Below are 18,972 nucleotides of genomic sequence, written 5' to 3'. Positions count from 1 at the left end.
AGATATATACACGATATGGTATAAAAATATATACATAGAATAGTAAAGAAATAATATATATAATATAAACATATACAATATATACATATATTAGAGATAATAATATGAAAAAAGAAAACTATTAGTACAATACATAAATACATACACGTAGACACATACATAAACATTAAGTGAAAATATATATTAGTACTAATAATATTATTAATAAATATAATAATAGTATATTGATAACAGCAATAATATAATAATGTGGTAAAATAATAATAATATAGATAGTAATATTGAGATACAAAAAGTTACTATAATAATGAAATTATAAAAATAAAGTAATAGAACATTACTACATATATACATATATACATAAACTATACACTAATAAATAATAATGATGATAATAATTAGAGCTGATCATGGGTTGGGCGGCCCGGCCCGACCCGAAGGCCCACTCGAAAAATGAGAGGGTTTGGGTAAAAATATATGCCCGAAAAATAGGCTTGGGCAAAAAAACGAGGCCCGTTTAGAAAACGGACCGGGCCTCGGGTAAGAGTTTTTTGGCCCGGGCCCGGCCCGACCCTGCCCAAATTATATATTAATATATATTTTTATTTTATTTTTAATCATTTTAAATTTTTAGTATAACCATTTTTTTTATTATTTTGTCAATTTATGTATTGTTTTAAGAATTGTTTTAGTATTATTTTTATTTGTTTTAATATTTGTTTTTATGTTTTTTAAATATATTTGATTTATATATTTTTAAAATTTTTTATTTAATGAAATAAGTAAAAAAAATTAATATAGGTCGGGTCGGGCCGGGGTCGGGCTTAGCAATTTTATTTCGGGCCGGGCTTGGACAAATTTTTAGGCCCATATTTCGGGCCGGGCCGGGCCCGAGCCTAATAGACGGGCCTAAAATTTTGTCAGGGCCCGGCCTAAACCCAGCCCGGACCGGCCCATGATCACCTCTAATAATAATAAAATTATAACAATAATAAAATTAAAGTAGAATAACGGAAAAAGTAAAAAAAAGAGGACGAAATTGAATTGAAAAAACTAGTTGTTAGGGCCGATTTGAAATAAAAATAAAAAGAATAGGACGAAATTATAAAACGCGCCTAACCTGGAGGGGCTAAAAGCACAATAAACCCCTTGGTCAAAACACAGCGCAGCACGGGGACCAAATTGAAAAGCGATGAAAATTATGGGGCCAAATTGAAAATAAAAAAAAACTTGATTGTAAAATCCCAGAAAAGAGGAAGGGCTAAAAGCGAAATTAGCCCTTCAGCTTTTAAAAACACGCGGGTCTTGTTAGGAGCGGGTCGGGTCGACCCGACCCGGGGCCAAAACGATGTTGTTTTTCGTTTAATGGGGGGGACCCCCTTATAAAAGATAAAAAATTTTGAAACAAATTTATTTGGAAGGGGAGGAAGAAAAAAAAATGAGAGAAGAAGGGAGAGGAAGAGAGGGGAGGGAGAGGGGAAGGGGTTCTCAGCCTGGGGGCCGGTCACCGGCCGATCGTCGGCCACTGTCTGTCGCCGGCGCCAGCCACAGCGCACGGTGGCCGGAGAAGGTAAATTTATAATTTTTTTTCTTTTTATTTATGTTTTTTAAAATTGTTATGTTTATTTATATTTTTGTATTTATAAATGTACAAGGAATAAATTCGAAAGTAAAAACAGAGATAAAAAAAAATATTCTCCTTAAGGTTTTGATGTTGGTATTTGGTTGCTGGATCGATCTTATTTCTTGTATTTCCCCTTATATGTTTCCGATCTGTTTGTGCTTGTATTGTTTTTGTTCTTTCTTTTGAATATTCTGAAAGAAAGAAAGAAAAAAATGCCTTCGTTACATTCGTTTTTTGTATTAAACCATATTCCCCCTCCCTTTTTACAATTTTGATTCGGGTTTTATAACCCTCTTTCAATCATTTTTTTATTGTTTCTATCTCTTCTTGCAGGTACTGGGGCGGTGGAGCAGAGAGTGGGTGAACGGTGGGTGGCTGAATGTTAGAGGATTCGGCGTCACAAGCTAGGATTAGGGTTTAGGTATTTTTTGTTTCTGATTTGTGGTATTGGGCTTAGTGTTTAGTTGGGCTAAGGGTTTTGTATTGGGTTTGGGTAATGGGTAGGTTTAGTTTGGGTTCAAAATTGTTGAGATTTAATGTATTGGGCTGAGTAATTTAGGGTGGCCCAAAATTGGCCTTTAACACATGGGACCCAAGTAAACTAGTTTATAATTTTAAAATCTTTAAGGGACTAAAATAACAAATTTTCATTTTGGTGCTAGGGTCCCTGCCTCCCCCCTTGGTGCCATCCCTGAATGTGCATGTTAGTCCCTGGCCTACGTTATACATATGCCTTGTTTGGGTTATGTTCGGTTCTTTGTTTGCTATGCATTATATTAGTTTTATTCTATATTGTAACTTGTCAGACATATATTTCTACTTGTAACTTTATGTTCTTTATTATTAGTGAAACTTTAATAAAAAAATATTTGTGTTGAATCCATATATTTAGGTCTAATTATAATTTTAATTATTTTATTATGTTAAATTTTGAGTTTAGTACTTTTTTTTTTAATTTGACATAAATTGGTGCTTTCATTTAGGAGATTCAAATTGATAACACTGTTAGTTGTTGCTGTTGTTAAAGTGTTGAAATGGCAAAAAGGTAAAAATTAAAACAGTGGTAAGCATTCTGCTAACATGTGGATTTATTATTTGTTGAATATGGTTTATTGAATTTCCGTGTGGTCGGTACTCCTAATTGCATGAACTAATAATAGTAAAAGATAAAAAAAAAGAACATCATTTTAATGGTAGCAACTAATAGTGTTATCTATTCGAACCCACTAAAAGTATCTAATTGTGATATCTATTCAAACCTTAGGGAAGACGTTGTTGGGAATGGTAGTTACAAACTTTGCATATAGATCGTAAAAAGAACATGGAAGATAAAAAAAATAAAAATAAAATAATTGTCTCTATATTTTATCATCTATTTTATATCCATATAAATTTTAATGGTTACTAATAATTATCATTAAAATTTAGGGTAAAGTTTAAAAATGGTCACTTAACTATGTCTTTCTTTCGATTTTGGTCACCCAATTATTTTCTTTTATTTAGGGCTAGTTTGGCAATGCTTTTGAAAAGTGTTCTTGAAAAGTGATGTGAAAAAGTGCTTTTGATAAGTGCTTTTGAAAAGTTTGGTTTAAAATTTGAGTGTTTAGCATTGCTGTTAAAAAGTGCTTTTGAGAAATAAAATGTAAATTTTAGACATGTTATTATAAAGTAACAAATATGCATTTAAATAATATTTAAATTAGTTAATATTATTATATTTTAGTAAGAATATAAAAAAATTATTATAACTTCTTGTTAATATTTAATATATAAATATAAATTTTAAATATTTTAAGCAATAAATATTAATTATTTATAAAAATTAATTAGACTATATAAACTATATTTTAAATATTTAAATATAACTATTAAATATTTGTAATTAGTATTTTAAAAAATATTTTTTTGTTTTTAATTAATGATTTTAACACATTTGTAATTAAATACCAAGAAAAAAAAAAGAGAAAGTACTATGTTATTGGAGGGGTGAAAATGTAATTAAGCATTAAAAGTGTTTTTGGGAGAGTAAAAGCTAAAAATTTTAGCTTCTCTTTTTCAGAAGTGCTTTTCAAAAGCATTCCTGAAAAGCTAAAAATTTCAGCCAAAAGCAGTTTCTTTTACACAGCTTTTCTTCCAGAAGTGCTTTTGGAGCGAGAAGTGCTTTTGAAAAGCAATGCAGAACTGGCCCTTAGTCATTAGATTTTTTGAAATTAAATATTTTAATCACTCTCCCATTAGTTGTCGTAATATGAGTGACGAAAATCTAACATGAGTTTTTTTTATTGGTCTAATAGCAAATTTAGCCTCTATTGTTTACACGTTTTGTCAATTTGATCTTAAATATAAAAAAATTCGACAAATTCAGCCCTCAAAATTTACAAAATTTATCAATTTAGTTCTAGTACTAACAATTTTAAAATATATATTTAAAAAATCATTTTTAATCATTTATCAACACTATAATGAGCCACATTCATTTCCTTTATCTTCCTACGATACAAGCTCTTTGGAGCATCATTTTGTTTCTTGCTTGTAGAACTTTCAATGAATCTAACCACCAACTTAACCATTAGCTTAGGTTTGAAGTTAATTATATTTAGAACACATGAATCAAATTAAAATAGATTGCTTCGATCCAACATGTTTAAAAGAAATAAACATAACCCTCCTAGATTTATTTTTGCTATATGTTTTTTTTAATTCATCATGTAACGACTCGATTTTTAATAGTATCAGAAAAAGGTGATTTCAGGACCTTGTTTCTGTAAACTGAGCCCGTAAATATTTATGGAGTTATTTTATAGATGAATTGAATGTTGGACAAATAATTTAGCCGAATTAGGGCTTAATTGAGGTTTAGGGACTAAATCATAAAGTTCAATTGCTATAGATTTTTAATTAGAAATTGAATTGAGAACTTAAAGTGCAATTAATCAAAGGTCCAAAATAGCAATTAGACCCTATTAAATTTATATTAGTGGACGGTATAATATTAATATGCTCTTGCAATAGGAGTCAAATTGCATTTTGCCCATTTGTTTAAAAAATGAGAAAATTAACCTCTGTATATTAGATCAAATAGCAAACTGACCATTTTTGTTAAAAATTGTATCCATTTCTACTGTTAAAAACTTATGCGGCTAATAAAATAATCAAACAGTTACGTGGTGTGTCACGTGTACCTTACTCTAACATATATGGACCAGTTTTAAATTGTAGAAATAAATAGAATTTTTCATAGAATGATCATTTTGCTATTTGATCTAATGTATTTTTACTAATTTGCCTGTATTTTGAGCAAATAGGATAAAATGAACTTTGACTATTAGTACAAGGGCCTCCATTATATTTTTACCCAAAATTATAAAATGACTGCAAATTAATTCCATAATTAAACATATAATCATGATTTAAGCGAAACCCAACATACCTTTTAAAGTTAAACATAATTTAATTACAGCCTAAAGCTAAAAAGTAATTAATGACCTAGCTTACTGTTCTATTAGACAAGGACCCTGTTTCTCTAATAAAAACCTTATAAATGTTAATGTCCTTAACAGGGACAAAGCCAGAACAACTTTTTAGGGCCGAATGAAATTTTAATTTTTTATAGTTTATATCTTTATAATTTTTAATGGATTAAATCAAATTTTTACAATTTTAAGGGCGCCAAAGTGCAATTTTATCTTTACTAATTTAAAATTTTAAAAAAATTTAGAAGGCCTAAATGGAAATTCTTCATTTTAGGGGGGCCGGGGCACATGACAGCCCCCTAGAATCGCCTCTAGTCCTTAAAAAAGATAATAAGTTGTAAACATATTTGTATTAACATATAATTAAATAATTTGATCATCATGTAAATGAATTTAGAGCTAATACGATTGCACATGCTATTGTGGGATTGATGAAGCAATTTTCTATTGGCTCGCATATTTTTCAAGATATATATCAATTACGAAGAGATAATTCTTCTTCTAGCTTAGAGTACTATGATTAATATGTAATTGTTATTATTTTATAATTAAAAAACACATAGCACACAAAAACATATGAATATAGCATCACTACTTGGATTTATAAAAAAATATATAAAAAACAAATTATTAAGTAGTGTATAAAATTTTCAATAAATTAATAAAAATTTAAATGCATAAATAAACGATATGAAAATATAAAAAATTAAATTGAATTATAATGATAAATTATGCGAAATATGAGATGAAGTAAGAGACATGTACAAACACATTAGAATATATGTAATAAAAAGTAATCGATGTGTAAAAATATTAACATATTGCTGATTGAGCATTAGCTCAATTAATATGGGTATTGTTGTCACTTACCAATGCAGAAAGTCGTAGGTTCGAGTGCGCTGAAACACAATGTCCTCCTATTTATGAATTGAAGAGAAGCTATAGTAATTTCTAAGCTCCCTATTAAAAAGAGTAATTATGATCAACATAATTTCCTTTTAAATTTCTATTTTTTTCCTTGTTTGGAACATTTTATATATTTTTTTAATATTTTGGAACAATTTCCTTTTAATTTTTTTAGTCTTTTATATTTTGAATATTTAAGAATTTGTATTATATTTTTTGAATTTTTATTTTTTAATATTTGCATAATTAACATCTCACATGACATTAATTTGGGCATGTGACAATATCACTAAAAGTTAACAGTTAAATCGGTCAACAAAAATTTGCATTAAAAGAGAAATTAAATAAATTTAAATTTGTTTAATAAGGAATTAATTGGGTGCAAATTAATTAAGTTTAAATATATTTTTTTAATTTTTATTAAGTTTTTTTACTCTTAAACCTAAATAATACTTTTTTTTTCAATTTAATTTTTTTTTCTAAACTCGAACTTCTGTATATATTATTTAAATTACAGATGACTTGTGAAGTAATCTCAATTCATAAATTGATGTTCCTGGATTAAGGTATTCCAACCTAATCCAACATTTAACTAATTTCATTCACATGAAAAAAAAGTGAACAATTTAATAATAAAAAAATCATATAAACAATTAATATGCAATATGTGTATTAATAAATGATTATCTAATGACTGGAGTTAAGTGAGATAGTAAAGATCTCTCCTATCTTAATCGATAATCGAGGGGTTGATCCTCGTCTTACGTATGGAACAATTTTAAAACTTGTGATCAGCATCTGCCCCTTAATGTGCCTATAGAATGTGAAAGATTAGTTATTGGCTCGCTCCTATACATACCATGATAAATAAAAAAATAATAATAATTATCAAATTTAATAGTCTTCAAATTGTCGAATTTTATCAATTTATGCAATAAAATTATATTGAAAATAAATATTTTACTAAAAAAATAAAGGAAGGTTTGTTTACTTATTTGTTAAGCATTAATATCTTGTGCCTAATTTATTTATTTACTTGCCAAACATTTAAGTTGGAGCCCCTAACCTATATAGCACGATTTAAATTTACAAGGTTAAATTATAATTTTGGTCTGTTTACTATACTTAAATTTATGATTTGGTCCTTCTACTTTAATTTGATGTAATGTAATTCTTTTATTTTTAATTAATCATATTAGCATAATGAGTTTAAAAAATCAAAATTGAAAATAGTTAATGGTGTTAATTATTCAGATTAATTAATTCTGATATGAGGATCAAATTATATCAAATTAAAATATAAAAATTAAATTTAAAATTTGAATATAGTAGAAGGACTAAAACTTAATTTGACCATTTTAGAATTTTTGTTTTACAGATCTCATTAATCGATATTTATAATCATCGTTTAAAAGTTATTTAAATTATTTTTTTTATTTTTCTCAAATGAAGAAAGAAATAACATATTACGCAATTTTGTATATTTTTGTACGATTAATATTTTAACGATCTAACCATTTAATTTATTAATATAATTGTATTTTTTATATATGTAAGATTTTCAATTGATTAGATATCTCTATCATATTTGAAATATTGTATACCTTAATATTTATTGAACAATTGGGTTTTTTTTACTTCAAACAAGTAGTCGGAAAATTTTAATTTACGATAAATTTGACATGCATGATCTATATAAGAAGGGAATATGGAATATGACAATTGAGTTATTAAAATATTAATCCAAGAAATACGTAAGGGTGTAAAACCATATATAGGTTAAAATATATCGTAAGTCCATGTACTCTTCAAAAATTTAGAAATTAGTCCCTATACTTTTATTTTCAGGAATTTAATCCCTCAACTTTTTCTTTTGATAATTGTTGGTGGTGAATGGGGTTGTTTAGGATTGAACCGAATATCTTATGCATATAACATAATTCAAAATTCAAGTTCGATCGTTAATACAACTATTTTATTTTTCAATTTATTGATTTGACATTTTGAAAAAAAAAACTAATGCTGACTTACTAGCCATGTAACTAAAAAAAATTATAATAAACTTGAATCTAAAAAAAAAATTCTAAATTTATAAAGATTACATAAATTTATAATATATTTTAACCATATATATATAACACTTTAATCAATACTACCAGATACTAATTAATGTTTCGACTTTATAAATAAAACTCGATCATGACTTTTGAAAATTCTTATATTATCCAAAATTTTAATGTTGGATATTTATATCTAACACACAAGAGTTAAATTTTTTTTTTCAATTTATAGAAAAAGAAAAGGTTAAAAAATATTACACATTAAATTTACATTTATTTCAAACACTCATTCATATCTAAAAGGCATAATCCCTTGCTCCCTCATTTCATCCCTATATATATAGTTCCCAATCCAGTCCCTCCTCAAGTAGTCATTTATTTTAAATTTCATTGCTTTTTAAATATCATCCATGGCATATAAGCTTCTTAAGTCATTGGAGGTGGTGGCGATTTCAGTGCTGTTTGTAATATTGCAAAACTCGGCAAATGCAAAGCCCCAAGTGCCATGCTATTTCATTTTTGGGGACTCCTTATCCGATAATGGCAACAACAATAACCTTAACACCTTGGCCAAAGTCAACTATTCACCCTATGGCATTGATTTTCCCAAAGGACCAACAGGAAGGTTCAGCAATGGCAAAAACATGCAGGATTATATTGGTTTGCCCTTCTCTCTCTCTTCTCCATTTGCTCATATTATATATATGTATTATCGAGGAGCTGCTTTGGGAGGAGTCTTTGAAGTGTTATTCAATAGGTAGTCGTCTGGTTTCTCAGTAACCGAAGATATTGTCTTTGTGTCGAGGTTTTGTCCCCAACTTTCATGGGGAGAGCTATGTATGGTTCACAGAGAGGGGTGCTTCAGTTGATGGTAACTACAAGATTCGGAGGTGTTAGTATTGTGTGTGAAAATAATTATGGAGCTACCTAAGTGTGGGGCGGCTCAAATCACTAAGCTGAGGCTTATATGACCCTTACTTACTATGTAGTCCAAGTGGTACTATGGTTGCACGTAAAAGGGGGTGTAAGCCTTAGGTTAGTGGTTCAAGTCACCTCGCACTCAACTAATTTCATAATTATTCTCATGCACAATATTAACATCTCTCTTGAGTCTTGTAGATACCACTAATTGAGGTACACGGCTCTCTGCAAAGGTTGGGGACAAAATCCCATGGGGACAATGCTATTTATTATTAAGGGATCGATCAACTACCCTGTGAACTACACTTTAAATACTTATCCATAAAGACTTGGTCCCCTCAACATGTACACATGCACCACGTGTGTGTGTAAATATATATATATTCATAGTTTACATTCAATGGTTTATTGATCTCGTTTAGCGTTGTTGTTGGTGTAGCAAAATTAGGGATAACGATGGGTAAGGCAAGTTGCTTTTTACTCATCTTGATTCTAACCAAAGGTGAAGTTAGAATTATTTTTAGGAGGGAGGGAGCAAGTTAGATTATAAATTTTCAAGGGTAAAAATTATCTTAGCTTAAAGTTTTTATAGTTTTTAAAAGGATTAAAATATAAATATTCTATTTTTAAGGGTAAAAATTGAATTATAAATTTTAGGGGCAAAGTGAAATTTTACTATTGTATTGGCTTAATTTTTTTTTTCAATTTTTAAAGGGACTAAAGTAAATAGAATTTTGGGGAGGGGATCTCCTTGTCTGCCGCTAGTGTTACCTAGACCTGCTCATAGGCTAGACCACACATCCAAGCCCGAAGGCCTGTCAGTAAAATAGGAGGGTTTAGATAAAATACGAGGTTTGAAAAATAAGTTTGGATAAAATTTAAGACCCGTTTTCTACATGGTCCAACTTAGGCAATATTTATTTGGCCCAGGCCTAGCCAAAATATATTATGTTATAAAAAAATAATATATTAATTATATATATTTTATTATATATATTTATATTTATATTAAATCACTAACAGAACAACAATTAAACCCATTATCCAAAATTTAAAAAAAAAATTACCCAACTAATAACCCAACCAAAAATTTAAAATTTTAAAAAATTATATTTAATACAATAAAATATTTATTTTTTTATTTGTGTTTTGTAATATAATAAAAAATTTATTATATTTATGGTAATTTTTTAATAAAAATACTTTTTAATATATTTTTAATGTGTTAAAAAACTTTTATTTTAGCGTTTTTTAGTACATTATACTTTTTAGAGATAAATCTCAAAATTATACATGAACTCTGATTTAATGTGCAATTGTACACATGAACTTTAATTTTGATTTAATCATGCACATTTAAAGAAATAAATACATTAATCTATTTTTATATTAGAAAATATAATTATTTATGTATGCAATACATAAACATAAAATAATGTTATATCAATAATTATGTTAATAATTTACAATAATTGGATCAAATCGAAATTTCATGTATACAATTGCACATTAAACCATAATTAATGTATAGTTTTGGGATTTATTCCTATTTTTTAAAATTTTATTTTTAAATGAAACCTACCTAAAAGAAATGAAATATGGGTAGGCCTCATCGGGGTCGGGTTTATCTTTCTTAAATTGAGTTAAGTTTGGATAAAAATAAATAAATTCATTTTTCGGGTCAAACCCAAACTTAAAAATTTAATCTAAATATTTTGTATGGGTCCAACCCGTATTGAAATTGCTTAGGATCGATATCAAATTTTTATACTTACAGCATAATACTTTTGTCAGTAAGCTAAGACATCGGTAACTAACATTTAATTTGTTTATATTATATGTTAGCTGAGTATTTGGGGTTCACACGTTCTATGCCTCCTTTCGCCGAATCAAAAGGGGAAAACATTTTGAATGGTGTGAACTATGCGTCTGGTGCTGCCGGCATTCGTGACGAAACTGGAAAAGATCTGGTAATTATGAAAATTGTTTTCTTTTATGTCAAATTCTGATTTTGATCCTTCTATTATGTTAAAATTGGGGATTTAGTCCTTATACTATTTTGCATAATTTGATTTCTCTACTTTTCATAACGGGTCAAATTCTATTATCAGTCAATATATTATGCGTAATTTGTGAATTTGATCTGTATACTCTCATTTGGTTAATTTTAGTCTTTGTACTATTTGAATTTTGGAATTTCATTCCTAGCCCAAGTAGTGGTAATTGAATCTATCAGGTCAAAATGAACAAATCAGAGTGCATTTATAAAACTCATAACTTATGCATAATATAGGGACTAATAGCAAAATTTAACTTTTATAATACCATCAGACATTAATTAGTCCAAATAGTTAGCACCGACAATCAATTTCAATTAAATGGCTGAAGAGGGAATTTTTTTTAAGCACCCCGACACAAATAAATCCATGTCAACATGATAAGTTGGAAAAATGTTTTTAGGGGAGGGGGGCAAGCAATGGCACCCCCCAAAAAAATGAATTTTTTTATTAGTCCCTTTAATATTTAGGAAAAATACAAGTTAGTATACTATTAAAATTGTATTTTTGTCCCCCAATTTTTTTTATTATTTTTGGACCGATAAACAATTTTCTAATTCCGCCCCCAAGTGTTTTAAAGAAAAATCAGTGCTAGCATTTTAACCAAAATATGTAACAGTATAAACTATTGAGAGTAATAAATAATATTATAAAAATAGAGAGATCAGATTATGAGCTAACTCTTAAATTTGAGCATAATAAAAAGGTGTTTCAATGTCAAATACGTATTCAACATTGATACATCTCTCATATAACAAAGCATGCATGGAGTCTTAAACCATATCGAGCGTTTAATCAGACAATGAAAACTTTAATACTATATATTAAATCATGTTCAACCTAACCCTTGAACACATTTTTGTGCGAACCCACAACATTACATAACGATATACACTTATTGATGTGATGTGTAGGGTGATCGAATACCCTTGGACAAGCAGATACAAAATCACAAAATTATAATATTGAGACTTTCTAAGTTAATGCGAAATAATATAGAGACTATATTGCTCTTAAACCGATGTATTTATTCAATTCAAATCGGAAGCAACGACTACATCAACAATTATTTCAAGCCAGAGTTCTATGACACTAGTCGACGCTTTACTCAGATGCAATATGCTACATTGCTCGTTCACCAACTCTCGAACCAACTTAAGGTGATCGACACTTCTTCTGTCTCAATAAAAATGTTATAAATGATTTTTTGTCAAGTTTTTTTGAACTTTTGAATTACTTTAAATAATTTAATCAATTATGTTTGTAAAAAATAAAAATAAAAATATTTTTTTAAAAAAATTATAAAATTTTTCAATAATAAATTTAAAATAATAATATGCCAAAGTTGAAAATTTTTACCACTAAAAATCAAAATGTTATAATTTTATTGGGATGAGGGAGTATTCCATTTTCTACTATTTTTCTAATTAAATTAAGAGTCATCAAAATATTATAATTTTATTGGCATAATAATAAATTGAGTCCTTAACATTTGTATTTTTTGTTAATTTGACCCTAATTATTATTTTTTAAGCTAAGATTGGCCCTCAACATTTTAAAATAAGTTGAATTTGATCATTAACTTTTTAGAAAGAGTCAAATTGCTATTTTTTAATGGAAATATTGACTAAAACGTTAAATTTTTTTAACATGGCAAACCATATGACAATCCTAGTATACTTCACACTTTTTTTAATATTTATGAACTTTATATATTTTTTGAATTTTAAATATATATTTTTTTGAATATTTTGTAATTTTAGATTATTTGTCGATATAGTATATAAGATAAAGAGTGTCACGTCAACATGAAGCAAACATGGGTTGCCACACGGGTTTTCATACCAATATTATTACAAAATTAATGTTGTAGTTAATATTCTCGTTAAAAACCGATTTGACTCTTTTGGAAAGATTAATGGCCAAATTGACAAAAGATATAAACGTTGACAGCTAAATTTATCATTTGCCATTTTGTTATCATTTATTTTGAGATGATTGATTGATAAATTAATGGCATAATGATAAAATTAGCCCACAATGTTTACATCTTTTGTCAATGCCGTCTTTATTCTTTTTATTTTGAGCTAAATGTGGCCATTAACTTTTTAAAAATAGTCAAATCACTTTTTTTAATAAAAATATTATCTAAAACATTATTTTTTAAGGATTTTTGTGTGGCAATCTGCATGGGAGTCCAATGTACTTTATGTTGACATTTCATTGTTTGTCTTATATGGCGTCAACAAATAATTTAAAAATTATAAAATATTCATAAAAATTCAAAAATTAACATGAAGTACATGTTGATTACCATTTGAGTAGCTGTGTTTAAAAATTTAATGTTTTAGCAAGTATTTTCGTAAAAAAAATAACAATTCAACTCTTTTCGAAATGATTATAGTCAAATTCAACTTTCTTTTAAAACGTTGATGGTCAAATTTAACTAAAAAAATATTTAAAGATTAAAAACTAAATTTATCATTATACCCAATGGGGGAGCCAAAAAATTATTTTGGGGAGTCGAAATTAAATTGTATATTTTTACAACAGTAAAAATGTAATTTCACTATTTTAATAGTTTATATCTTATAATTTTTAAGAGATTAAATTAAATTTTTATTATTTTTTGAGGGGTCAAAGTATAATTTTACTATTATTAATTTAAAATTTTATAAATTATAAAGAGTATAAATAAAAAAAATTTCATTTTAGGGGCAACGTGCCTACCAACCCCTTAACTCCACCACTGATTATATCTAAATTAATTTAGCACGTTAACACCTATTTTTTAAATAAATTTAATTTAAAATTATTTTTTAAATTTAATATTTTTATTTAACCTAACCGTATTTTCTCAATTAATTCTTGTATAACAATAACATACCAGACTTTGTACAACAATGGCGCAAGGAAGTTTGCGGTGTATGGACTGTCACTTATTGGTTGCGCCCCATTCGCAATTTCGGAGTACGGAACCAATGGATCATTTTGTGTCGATAAATTAAACAACGCTGCTGCACTTTTCAACGAGATGCTTATGCCATTGATACATCAACTTAACAATGATCTACCCTATGCTAAATTTACTTATCTTACTCCTTCTCCAAATTCGACGACATTCGGTAAATAACTAATCTCATATAGGTTCATTTAATAATGTTCATAGTTCTGTTAAAACAAAACTAATTGACCAAATTAATCTAATTCAGTTAATCAATCAATAGTTGAATTTAGTTTGGTCGGAGGTCGATTAATGATTTTTTAGAAATTTCGGTTATCGATTAATTTAGTTCGAAATCGGATAATTAATTGAATTAACCAATTAACGGAAATAATATATATAATTGTCAACTTTTTGTTTGGTTGTTGACTTTTAATATTTATGTGGTGTTTCTAATGTCTTATTTTCTATTTTCACCTCCATTCAAAATTTTTTGAACTATTAAAAAAAAAGGGAAAATGAACATTAGCAATATATTTTTATATGTTTTATATTTATTTTAATCAAGAGACAATATATATAAATTCCGGTTAATTCGGCTAACCAACTGAATTAACCTAAATATTTCGATTTGGTTAATATATTTGAAAAAAAGTTCAGTTTGGTTAACGGTTAAAGATTTTTATATTTCGGGTAATTCAATTAATAGTAATTTGATTTGGGTATTAACTGAACCGACCGTTTGAACACCCTTAGATCTGTTCATGAATTGGGCAATTTATTCAGTTTTGATGGAGTTTAGAAAAAAAATTGACATTTATTTGGAATTGATTCAACTATAATTCAAATTAAATATAATTTTTAAATTTGAATTTAATTACAAAAATATATAAAAATATTTTTTTTAATATTTTATAGTATATGAAGTTTTTGGAATTGGGTTGATACATGGATAGGTTTAGGTTAGACCTGCTCATGAGTCAGGTTACCCGCCTAGGCTCGAAGTCCCCCCAAAAAAGAGGGATTGGACAAAATACGATGCTAAAAAATGGGCTTGGGTAACATTTAAGACCCATTTTCTATATGGGCTGAGCCTTGGGCAATATGCTTTTGGCTTGAGTCTGACCCGACTGAAATATATTATGTTATGAAAAATATTATATTAATTATGTATGTTAAGTAATAATTATATATATTTATATTAAATCACTAACCTAGTAATAATTTAACTCATTACTCAAAACCTAAAAAAACCTTACCCAATTAAATAACCCAACCCAAATAATATATATTTTAAAATTATGTTTAATACAATAAAATATTTATTATTTTTTTAATTTTTAATTTTTAATAAAATAAAATATTTATTATATTTATGGTAGTGTCGTTTAATATAAATACTTTCTAATGTATTTTTAATATGTTAAAAAACTTTTATTTGAGCATTTTTAGTGCATTATATTTTTAAAGTATATTTTAAATAAAAATTAAATCTCAAAGAAATCAAATATGGGCGGGCCGGGTTTGGGCCTGAGTTTACCTTTCTTAAATTGGATCGAGCTTGGGAGTAAAAAAATAAGCTCATTTTTTAGGTTGAGATGGGCTAATGGTTAAAAAATTAGTCTAAATATCTTACATGTACTTGAACCTGTTTCAACTCATGAGTACGTCTAGTTCATATTTAAATTATAAATTTATCCCTTTCTCATTCAAAAGGTGTACACCATCCAATAAATTCTTATTAATTAATATTGCTCTTTAGGTGAATAAAGACAAATTTAAAGTTTAGGTATTATTTTTAATTAAAAAAATTTAAGTATCAATCCGAGAATTATGATATAATTCAAAGGTTAATTTTTTTTTATAAAAAGCATGAGGAAAATAATAATTTAATTTTGTCGAAATAGTTTCCTTAATAAAATTCTGTGTTATCGAATTTGAATTTATTACAAAGATTTTAAGATACGATATATAAACTTTGATTTGCGTATAATATTGTTGTTTGAATGAAAAGCTAATTTAAATGTGTTGTGTTATTGTTGTATAGTGACGAATGGTACGTGTTGCACAATTGGCGGTGGCGGCGGTGAGCTTTGTCTCAAAAATTCGAAGCCATGCAGTAATCGAGGGCGATTCCTATTTTGGGACGGTTTCCATCCTACCGAGGCTTGGAACGAGAAGGTTGCCGAAAGGGCTTATAGCTCCGAATCTTCTCTCGAAGCTAATCCGTTTAACATTCATAAATTAGCAAAACTCTAAAGCTTCATAAGAATAATAATGAAGATGATGATTCAAATAAAGTTTTTTGAAAATGAAAGAGATAAAATAAAATCTTATTTTGTTTGGAGGGATCAATGTAGTAATAATATTGTTTAATGAAATCTAGATTTAATGTTTGATTTGATATTTAAGTTTTTTGTTTTAATTTATATTCGAGTTTAATTTGCTCGATTTGCTTTTGGTTTATGGTAGGTCAGTTTTGTTGCCCACTACTTTCACACCTTTTTTTTTGTGATAATGAGACATATAGTTGGTGGTTTTTTACGGGTAACTATCACTACAAATACGAACTAAACTTAAGGTCCTTAAGCACTAGAAAATAAAATAAAAAAATTCATCTAGTAAGATTTTCGAGTGTTGAGAAGACTTTGGCGGTTTTTAGTTTTTTGTACAATTAAATTTGACATCCTCGTTGGTGGTATGACATACTCGTTAATGGTGCCATAACATTTGGATTTTGACATTTGGTATAGGCAATGGCTGAAAGTATTTATGTTCGATCTTTTCTGCTGCTCTATATTGTAAACCGTTATTTATGCTAACATGATTTCAATGCTTAATTTAATATCCAGATCAAACGATATTGCGTGGTCCAATGAATATTTGACACATGTAATCCAATAAAAAATATAGGTACTTAATTGGGACAAGAGAAATTCATGTATCACATTGAACATTGAAGCTAAATTTATTTGCTTAATTGGGACAAAAAGAACCACTCAAGTAACAAATTGAAAAAACTCAGGTATTAAATTGAACATTGAAACCAAATTTAAGTACCAAATTGAGATAAAGAAACTACGATACCAGATTGAACAAGCATTGAAGCCAAACTTAAGTTCCAAATATAGTACATTAACCTAACACCAACAGGTTATTAACGTCCAGACAAACCAAATCAAAAGAGCAATCAATATTATCATCCATCAAATCAGTTAAATTAAGAATCGGTCAAATTTTTAAAACATTAGTTACAGTCAAAATTGCTTGTACCTTTGAATTTCCTTCGAAAGCTTGTCCATTTAATTTAGTATTTGATATATTAACACTAGAATATTTTAGCTTCACAAAATAGGTTGGGTTAATATTTAGTAGATTGACCGTCTACTTTTTAAATTCCACAAACAAAGTTAAAAATTATTACGTACGTGTTGCATTTCATTTTATATATTTAATATTTTATTATATCTAATTGGGCACTTATCCTCACTTTAGCCCAATTTTTGGAATCTAAAAATTTCACTTGAGTACTAAGTATTTTTATACACCCTAAATGCATATCTTAACTTTTTTCTTTAACAATTTAGTTATAAGTTCTGATCATATCTGCTCTTTTTAAAATAATACCTAGAACTATCCATAACCCCTCCCCAACCCATAAATAGGAGGATAATATGCTTCAGCGTACTCGAACTTATGTCCTCCTATATTGGCAACAATATTTATACTAATTGAGTTAAGATTCAATCTACCATCATAACTTTTAAATCGGAATATAAAAAAAGTGAATTATAATTAAGGTATATAGATTACTCTCCTTGTATACACCAATATTAAATGCTCCTTGTCCTATTTGACAACAAGGCTAGATAAAATTTACCAAAAATAGTAGATACCAATTAAAAATTAATTTTATTAAATTGGACCACAGTATTTTTTGCATTTATAAGCAGATCCTCCACCCAAAAATTTCAAAAAAAAAAAAGAAAAAAAAAAGAAGAATTGAAATTTCTAGGAAAATGATTAAATTCTTCTAAGTATTTTTCACTTTTACCCTCCTCGTATTGACTTCAGTTACTATTTTTCTACCTTCACTATGCAATTTTTATTGAAATTTTAATTTCAAATCATTCAAACTACACCCCTAAACTATCGAGGTTATATTAATTAGGTCCTTTTCGTTACTAAAACTATTAAATGACGCATCGGAACTTATGTGACATACTTTAAAATGAAAATTTTATATGAATATTGTAAAAATATATATTTTTTAAAAAAAATATTTATTTTGAGATATAGAAATTTTATCGTTACTCTTTTTTTTTCTCAATTTACTTTATTTTAATTTTTACTTTTAAAAGTTATGGACAAAACATATATTTCCTTAAAATTTTCATTTTAAATTTAACTATATAATATATGGTGTGTCATTTAATGATTAAATTAATAGTTTTAATATTTGGTACATTGACAATGTACTTTTTAAATTCCACAAACAAAGTTAAAATTTGTAACGTACGTGTCACATTTTATTTATATATTTAATATTTTACTATACTCAATTGGACACACATCATCACTTTAACCCAACTTTAGAGTCTAAAAGTTACACTAACATTGTACTAAATATTTTTAATATTTTTCATACACCCTAAATGAGACACGTGTCACATCTTGAATCATATTTGTAAAGTTTAAAAGCTTCATCGGCAACTTATTATTATTTTTATATATTTATATTATTATTTAAACACGGCCTTAATTGGGTCACCAATTCAATAATAGAATTACAAAAATATTCTTTCCTTTAAATTATGATATTTTTTTGTCTTCTTTCATATTTTTATATCATCTTTAAATAAAAGAATTAAAAATTAAAAATCCAAAATCCAAAATTAAATGCGTATTTAATAATATTAAAATACAAATTTATTACCACATATTTTACATTATTATACATGGTTAATATTAAGTGCTCCTTGTCCTA

At 27.3% G+C, this 18,972-nt stretch overlaps 1 protein-coding gene and 1 long non-coding RNA gene across 2 annotated transcripts; both read left to right on the top strand.

Annotated features, from left to right (window-relative positions):
* The first annotated feature begins 1,409 nt into the window (after positions 1-1,409).
* LOC121204876 (uncharacterized) lies at positions 1,410-2,507 on the top strand. The gene is made up of 2 exons (XR_005900025.1): positions 1,410-1,570; positions 1,958-2,507. It is a non-coding gene; the product is annotated as an uncharacterized lncRNA (long non-coding RNA).
* Positions 2,508-8,360: 5,853 nt separating this feature from the next.
* LOC107926160 (GDSL esterase/lipase At1g29660) lies at positions 8,361-16,389 on the top strand. Its single transcript, XM_016856961.2, has 5 exons — positions 8,361-8,723; positions 10,830-10,954; positions 11,956-12,201; positions 13,932-14,166; positions 16,033-16,389. Exons 1-5 carry the CDS (start codon positions 8,474-8,476, stop codon positions 16,242-16,244), a joined length of 1,068 nt encoding a protein of 355 aa, XP_016712450.1. The 5' UTR covers positions 8,361-8,473; the 3' UTR covers positions 16,245-16,389.
* The last annotated feature ends 2,583 nt before the right edge of the window (positions 16,390-18,972 follow it).

Source organism: Gossypium hirsutum, chromosome A08 (genome assembly GCF_007990345.1).
Source record: "Gossypium hirsutum isolate 1008001.06 chromosome A08, Gossypium_hirsutum_v2.1, whole genome shotgun sequence".
NCBI lineage: Eukaryota > Viridiplantae > Streptophyta > Magnoliopsida > Malvales > Malvaceae > Gossypium > Gossypium hirsutum.
Note: the sequence above shows the minus strand (reverse complement) of the source record. Positions and strands in the feature narration are given on the sequence as shown.

What these genes read in the sequence shown, in the direction of transcription:
- LOC107926160 (XM_016856961.2), top strand. Translation starts at nt 8,474, where the DNA reads ATGGCATATAAGCTTCTTAAGTCATTGGAGGTGGTGGCGATTTCAGTG. An exon ending in AACTCTCGAACCAACTTAAG is followed by an intron (nt 12,202 to 13,931) that starts GTGATCGACACT and finishes ATAACATACCAG; the next exon opens with ACTTTGTACAACAATGGCGC. An exon ending in TCCAAATTCGACGACATTCG is followed by an intron (nt 14,167 to 16,032) that starts GTAAATAACTAA and finishes ATTGTTGTATAG; the next exon opens with TGACGAATGGTACGTGTTGC.